The sequence below is a fragment of the Schistocerca gregaria genome, chromosome 5, assembly GCF_023897955.1.
Source record: "Schistocerca gregaria isolate iqSchGreg1 chromosome 5, iqSchGreg1.2, whole genome shotgun sequence".
NCBI classification, from domain to species: domain Eukaryota; kingdom Metazoa; phylum Arthropoda; class Insecta; order Orthoptera; family Acrididae; genus Schistocerca; species Schistocerca gregaria.
In genome coordinates this window covers 528,222,572-528,230,974 of record NC_064924.1, presented here as the reverse complement: position 1 = coordinate 528,230,974, position 8,403 = coordinate 528,222,572, and the positions used below count along the sequence as shown (strand labels likewise).

Genomic DNA, 8,403 nt, shown 5'->3' with positions numbered 1-8,403 from the left:
TAGTGAGAGTACAGTTCCATTTTATGATGTCTTAATTTTGGTGTTGGCGAAGTTGTGAGAGATTGTTGCTGTTATACACTGATGTGTCAAACATTATAACCACCGGGCACCGCGGGACTGAACCCTCTGATGGCGTTGTGGACACGTGAGGCGGAAAGCTAAGTATGTAGGTGGAGCAGAGGCGACGTCCCACACGTCAACGACACTCCCAGCGCTTCATTTGAGCAAATTGCCCAGTTCGTGAATGGGACGGCGGTTTCCACGGCCGGATGGAGACAAGAGGCAAACATTCCCCGTCTCCAACGCCAGTTAGATCTTACTAGCGATTGGTGCCAAAAGAACAAAGTCAAATTGAACGCTGAGAAGACAATTGCGCTCTACAAAAAGAAGAGGCCTGTATTATATGACACGTTACGACTACAAAACAGGAACATCCACAACATTGGTGAAAAATTACGAACTAAATCGCTAGCAACGGCAAAGAAACTCTTCCCCTTTCCTGAGTAGTGAGTTCAAAGTCTAAATTTAGGCTATTGAAGAATACGGCACTATCGAAGCTACTCTATGTCATTACGATCTGGGGATTAATGGTTAAAATCTCCCTCAATGAAACGCAAATGGTCGAAATTAAATGTCTTAAATGGATTTTTAGAGGGATGCTCTACACCGTGCGTTCTAAATTTCTGTTGGTATCGCCTCTGTGCTGCCAGAAATGAAATCTTCTCGCCGCCCTTCACAATAATAATACTGCATTACAACAGCAAGCACCTGAAAATGTAACCGATTAGCTCATTCTCTTGGGAAAGGGGGGGGGGGGGGGTGCGGGTAAGAAAAAAGTAGTAAGAGATTTGGCGAAGAGAGGGGATTGTGAAAGGCGAAATCCGTGTGTATTAATTTCTCTCTCGGTTCATCTGAGATCATCAGTTCCCTAGACTTAGAACTACTTAAACCCAGTCAACCTAAGGACATCACACACATCAATTCCCGAGGCAGGCTTCGAAACTGCAGCAGCCAGGCGGATTCGTGCCGGGGACCAGGCGCTCCTTCCCGCTCCGGAAAGCCGTGCGTAGGACCGATCGGCTAACCGGGCGGGCTCTTCCTCCCCTGCAGGGGAATTACATAATGTGTACGATGTAGGTGATGATGCATGAACGACGACAGCCAACACGGTTAAGGTAACCGCTCGCATAAAGCGGGATATCCGGAGTCCAATCCCGATCTGGCACAAATTCTCATTGTCGTCATTCCGCTTTATAGCCGACGGTTGTTCGTATTCGCAGCTGCGAATACATTCCATGTGTTTTCGCTTCTACTGCAAGCTCTTTGCTTTCCATACTTTGGGAGGAGATATTTTGCACCCCAACAAGAAAAAATAGTCTAGTACACATGAGGTCTAAAATGCATACCTTAAGAGCTATGAGGACTTAGGCAGTAGCGAAAATGAACATGTGCTCATAGCCCTTAAGATATGCACTTATTGGGCTCTAGTTCATGTTTATTGGAGTTTTGTCTTGCTGTGGTCCATAGCACTCCTTCTCACAATCCGAAAAGCAAGGAGCTTACAGTAGAAGAGATTTGTTTTTACGGTATCGAAGATGAAGAAGTGCTCACAGCTCTTAAGCTATGCGTTTTAGAGCTCACGTTTACTAGACTTTTTTTTGCTTCGAATGATCGTTCCTGTCATATCCCTTAATAGGACTTTTTGCTATGGGCCAAGGTAATTGAATCGGAATTGTAGTGTCTGTCCTATGGGACATGACTTCTGAATCATTCGGTGTACTGTGATCGAAGTCTGAAAAAGGCAATTCTCACTGCTGCTTCCTCAGTAGATCTGCAGTAGTGAATCACATAAATCTGATACATAAATTATTAAGAATTCTAAACTTTTTTGTAGCTCCATCACATACGTTTCAGTGTTTATGGGCAATAACGTGCCAAATGTCTCTAATTTTGTAGGTTGACTCTTAAATAGAAGATAACAGCAGCCAATTTTTACAATGCTGTTTATTTATTTAAATAGCGCCGTTATGGTTTCGAACCAACAGGTTCACTTCAGACGGCTAGTTCAAGTTAAGCTATATTTTACATTAGTTTTCGCTTTTTGTTTTCCCAACTAATGAAATTTCCATGGTGTGATGGTGCCCTACAACCAATACAAGATCTGAGACAATGTCTTTTTAATTGTAATTGTGCCTCACAAACATTTTAAAGAGATGTAAACAATTTTTGTTATAACAGTCTTTGCGTTATTACTTCTTACATCCCGGTAGCTCTGGTAGTAGATGTAACGCCTTTACGAAATTCATAGTTCTGTCCCTATACTAGTGAACCACAATAAAATATTAACATAAACCTATGAGTGTTATTTCAAACAACTTTAAAGATTTACTTGAGTCTTTCCACCAAAAGGTTGCAAACGCCTGGTACGAAGGGGTATATCACAGATAAATAGGCGCCAGTAGCCACAGCTTAAAAGAATGATCTCCAATTTGGTTGTAACTGGAGTACATTCTTTCGAATTCGTATTGATCTCGCCAGTTCTCGGACGATTTGCTTTTAAACGATATATTGAAAATCGTGTTTCAGCATTTTGAAATTCCGGCCGCGAAATGTGTTGCCGAACATATGGCTGCGATGCGTGTGACCGACAATGTTGGCGGACTATATTGTCGGTAATATGTAATTTCTACGGCCTGTGTAAACGTATCTTTAACATAGCCATCTAGGCGGCTTTGATCGTTTGTGCTCCCAGTTTTCTTAAAAACTTGTACCTAGGCATCTTACTTCCGCAATGAAACATCCGGCAGAAAATTCGACTCATTTGCTAAACCCTGTCATTTGTGGAATACACCGTCGGTACTTAAAGGAACACAGTTGCAATAAAAATTGGAACTCACATTATTAATGTTCCACAATGATATTTATTTATAAAAATAAATCTTCATTAGTACTGTTTGTTTCAGTTTTTAAATCTTATCTTTGATATCATACTAAATGTTAGCCGGCTGACACTTATAGACAAAACATCTCCGTTACGTTACAAAAGTAACTCGCAAATCGTCACCGCTTATGGCAGGAATCCCCAAAACTATTACTTTTCCGAATCCGTCAATTGGTTTTTCACAGCACAAGAATTCGCTGTCTGCCTCTGAAGCGAAATAATGAAACAACAAAAGAATTGTTATCAACTTAACCCTTCATGATCTGCACTGATTCGCTGCATCTCATTTTTATCTTATCCTGCTGCTTTTTCACGAAAGTACTGACAGTCACGTTGCCGGGAATCAACATCCAGGCATGTAGTGCCATCTGCCGTGCGCCGTAGGAACTTCGTCCGTCGGCATGGGTGTTTTCTGCAGGACTACTTTCCAAACATTGTTTATTACTCTCAAATCATGGTACAGTGTTACCAAGAGCGGTATGTGTACTCAGCAACAACGACGCATTTTAAACTATAAGGCGCACAGGAGCCAAGGTAGTCAGGCAGAACTATTACAACTACGTGAAAGGAACAATTAGATGTGCGAAGCAACAAGAATTATATTTACGTTGTACATGGGTCTGTCAGCTTTACACGATAAATTATAGTACATATGATTTCCGTTACATCTATGTCGCTTCTATGTTTTCAGTCAACTATGATGGTCAACACTGCGATTTTCTATATTCTTCGTTTTACCCTGTGTAGCCGACTACCAGCAAACACTATCTGATCAAAATTATCCGGCACCCTATATAATGCGGAATTAAGATGTTGCGAGAGGCGGACTCGCCAGTATAAAAACAGGCGAGGATTACTGTGTTGTTGGTACAGGACCATTAACAGGAGAATGGGGCGATCAGGGGAACTCGTAACTTCGAATATCGACTGGAAGTCACATGAGTAACCAATACCCCTCTAGAGCTGTCCAGGTTGATGTCTCTAGTAGAGTTCAAACCGTCATAAGCACGGTAGGTGGACACACTCCTTATTAATGTCCATCAACTCGTGTGCGGACTCGGTAAGGCTATCGTTATCCTCCACCAAACAATTCACTTGCTTAATCTTCGTGTTTTTCGAGAATTATAATTTGTAACTGCATCATTACATATGCACAAGTACGAAACATCAAGTTTTCGCGCACACACAGCGACCAATGACAAAAATTTAATGCCAGCTCGAAAGTAGACTCTTTTATGCAATTATATCGTAATTCCGTTACACTTAATTATCCTCACTGCTGTATTGCGTTCCTAAAAGGAGCTCATGTACACTGTTGTGATAAATGAGGCTTGTTAGCAACGTTTTACGTGTTTCACATTCGGGCACCAAGGTAAACCACGATTTAAGTATTGTTATATATTATGTGGGAAGCGCGGCTGCTGTACGAGGAGAGACTGTTCTATATGGTGCCCCAGACTTTCACTTCAAAATTTTACAGCTAATAGAGGATTGTAAACTAATATACGGTATAGTCAGCTTTTCGTTTTGATAAACAACTTACACCTGATAGCAGCAACTTAGGATCATAGTAAATGTTCAAATTTACAACAACCAGTCACAGAGCAAGCAGTGCAACAAAGTCCATTGACGGAATTGAACTCTGGGCTCAAAATCAATCGGTCCCGTTGCTTGTACCTGTTGTTAATGATGGAGTGTATTTGCTGCTCCACTTTATAGGCGCGCTTACGAGTGCTTATTGACGAATCCCCCACACAGTTTTCCTCAAATTATACTGTGAGAAGAACTCGAAATAACCCTGGACAGCTCTCAATACATTTGTTCTAATGAGAGCCCTACTTAAAAACCTTTCTCTCTGTAGATTCGTTCAGCTTTCCGCGTATTAAAACCTGCTGCATCACGCACTAAATGCATGTCTGTAAGCTTCTGGAACCGCTGATGCTCCGTCTATAATAGCGCGTTGTGAAGTGTAAACAGGGCTTCCACCGCAGACACATCACAGACGAATCTGTATCGTTTTTTCACGGTTGCCAACCAGATGTTCTTGTTTTGAAATAAAAGCAGCACTGCACATTCAAGACCTCGTACCGCCTCAAATATATTTTCTGATCATTGATATCTTACTTCAAAAATTCAGTTGATGATCCTCAACTGTCTGCGTAATTTTGTCCCTAAACGCGTGGGACACCCTGCATATAACCATCGAACTGCTCCTGCTTTAGTTATCGCAAAGAAGCAAGTGTCATAAACTTGTAGCGCGGGACTAATTTACGTGAACTAAAATTACAAACTATAAACTAAGCTGGAAAGGACTTTTGAACTCTGCCTTGATCAAAGTTATAAGAAACAGAAAAGAAGTAAAACATCTATAAGGTAAGTCCAGACCTAGAACGATCAATGTTTTTGTGGAATTGTTATAGAGATACACAAAAAGTTGCCACTCCTATCACTGCAAGAGAAACCACTGTCCCTGCCGACCAGGAACGAATCTTACGAATGCATGCTGCTAATAACGGACTTTCGTATCTGTCAGGTAATTCTATTCCTCATCCTAATATTATGCTACCGCTGTGATTACCACGAATCTCTCGATACTACAGCAACTGTAGTTCTACTGTTATTTACGTTTTTAAATTCTTACATTTATTTCTCCCTGCACAACTTTGCCAGGATCTTCTTTTTTATTCTCTGGACATAACCACCACCCACCCCTCTTCACAAACAATACATATGTTACTACATTATCTGAGAAATGCCTAAAGCAATAAACAATTTTTTTTTCGCTAAGCCATGTAGAAAACCAATGCACTTTTCTACAGGGCAGTGGCCGTCACGGTATTATATCTAAGATAACCTCTCTAAGAGAATATCCCTTCTTCTTATTGAGAACTGTTATGGCCAAGATTTCCACTCGTCGTCCAACACCCTGAAACAATTTCTTCCCTCTTTTCTCTAAATCACTTTCGACAAATGCCAGAGAAATAATTTTTCTTATTGAGCGAATAAGAACTTCGTCTCATAACGACCAGGCCGTCGAAGTATGAGAAAACTCTAGCTCTTCTTCCCTAAAGCATCTCTTCGTAATGGCTAAATGCTTCGTAAGAAATTGTTTTCTCATCCGAACAATGTGACAACGCTGAAATAAAAAATCTCGGGAATGAAGCTAATAGAAAAACATTGTTATGACGAGGAGCCTTTGAGATATTTTGTTTCTTATTTGTCAGTTTGAAAAGGACTCTCAGTAAAATCCGCGGTTTTAATGCTTACCGTTACGCGCTAAATAGTGACTTGCAAACAAACTTCCCATATTCAGATATTACTTGTGCCTATCGTTCTTAACAAGCAAGAAGGGCGTAAATTCTAACAACTGTTGATCCCACGTTTCTTTCCGGAGGAGAAAAATTATAGCAATAATCGCGAGCAGTGTATCAACGCATATGTTATTCTTGCATGAACATATCATCAAATGTACCATCATGTAAGAACAAGTCTGCATTAGAATCATTACTGAACAGATAAGCACCCAAAACAATTTTATCCACTTAGCTTCCTGGTAATGCTCGCGGTTCGCCTATATACGGCACTTTAGGCATGTATAAAATGTATGAAATATAATATGCACGCAGAAATAACCTATTAACATTTATTAAAAATGTTGAACAAATGAGTCAACACTGATGTAAATATTTTTAAGAGGCAATTATGCAAATTTAACTAATGCTATCGACAGTCCTAAGAAAATTCTGCGTTATATCTATTCTTTGACGTTATTCTAACAATTGGGACCAGAATTTATCCGCAATTAATGACGTCATAAAATAGTTCCGTCATTATCCCCTTAATTTGGATGTTAAATATGTTTAGCATTTTAAAAACCTGTACAAAATTCCTCAAAATGAATAATCAAACCTCTCTCTGTACTCTGTTTCGGCAGAATGGCTGAGATTCCTGTAATACATTTTCATTTGTACTCAAGCGCCAATAATTCTTGCGGCGCTTCTATTGTTTAATGTGTTAAATCATCGTCAGACCTGGCCCACATCAGATCAAAATTTTCCCTAGTGCATTACTCCCAATCACATCTCCCCCATTTAAATTTATTACTTTTTTCGAACTCTAAACCACCAAAAAAAATGCGTGAAATTGTACATATCCAGGCCGGGCAATGCGGAAATCAGATTGGTGCAAAGGTAATAAACTCGGCTTCCACTTACTCACTTTAAGATACATCTCCAGTGTGTCGTTAATTAAAGAAGTAATTTTGTTGATTTGTTTCAGTTTTGGGAGGTAATATCTGACGAACATGGGATAGATTCCACCGGCACTTACAACGGCGACTCCGATTTACAGCTGGAACGCATAAATGTCTACTACAATGAAGCAGCAGGTAAATTTCCAAAATTAATCGGTAGATATTGATAAGTTCGTTTATATTCTGCTTTTTAGTTACATTTAGAAAACATACAGCCACACTGCATGTTACGCAAAGTCGAGGCACGTTCTGTCTAGAATAGCATGTGTGGTCCGAATTGCATAGACTCATTTACGTCGGAGGCACAGTCCTGTCTTACCAAATTATGAAATTTAACCGATGGTGGCTAAAGTGAAGCTGACTGTGCATTAATCAAAAATTGTTTTACTACGTCCCTTTTTAGGTGATTTAGTATACACAGGAAAAATGCTTCTACTGTTGAGAAATTTGCCAGTGACGTTATCTTTGCTAGTTACCATATACCTCATACTGCTAGTCAGCTATTAGCTGTTTTTACAAGGCAGGAAGTTTCACTGCGGCATTGCCGATTTGTACGATTGTGGTTGTCTGATCAGTAAGCAAGAGTGGCGTCACATGCAATCATAATTTTTTTATAGTCGTAAGTCTCATGATAACATTGAAATAGCTCCAGTGTCGCCTGCTGCTATTTGTCAACGTCAGAGTTATCGTATGATAGCCGTGTCACTGGTTATTCCAGATTGGGTTGCTTTTGTCTCTAAGTTGTAACAACCTGCCGGCCGCGGTGGCCGAGCGGTTCTAGGCGCTCCAGTCCGCAACCGCACGACTGCTGCGATTGCAAGTTCGAATCCTGCCTCGGGCATGGATGTGTGTGAAAGGTTAGTTAGGTTTCAGTAGTTCTAAGTTCTAGGGGACTGATGACCTCAGATGTTAAGTCCCATAGTGCTCAGAGCCATTTGAACTATTTGTAAAAACCTATATTAGTGTCTCCGAGCTTTTACTGTTAATTTAAGTGTATTACTTATCACAGTTCCGTGTTTTCCATTTATTGCAAATTATAAATAACAGTTCAGATACTGTTTAAATTCAGTGAGTAGCTCTAATCGCATTATGAATCTACGAAAACGAAAGCAGTTCGGCTGGTGATAATTCAGAGAGGATGGAGGCGATATTTGTCGCAATATAGGCAAGAAAAAGCTTCCGAACGTTGCAAAACTCTCAAAAAGCATTT

The 8,403-nt window shown here is 40.3% G+C and overlaps 1 protein-coding gene across 1 annotated transcript in view; it reads left to right on the top strand.

Annotated features, from left to right (window-relative positions):
* The first annotated feature begins 6,693 nt into the window (after positions 1 to 6,693).
* Positions 6,694 to 8,403, top strand: part of LOC126272822 (tubulin beta chain-like) — a 59,624-nt gene continuing 57,914 nt past the window's right edge. The window contains exons 1-2 of the mRNA XM_049976018.1: positions 6,694 to 7,131; positions 7,220 to 7,328. Of these exons, the coding sequence (XP_049831975.1) occupies positions 7,075 to 7,131; positions 7,220 to 7,328 (166 nt within the window). The 5' untranslated portion in view covers positions 6,694 to 7,074. The remainder of the gene's footprint in view (positions 7,132 to 7,219; positions 7,329 to 8,403) is intronic.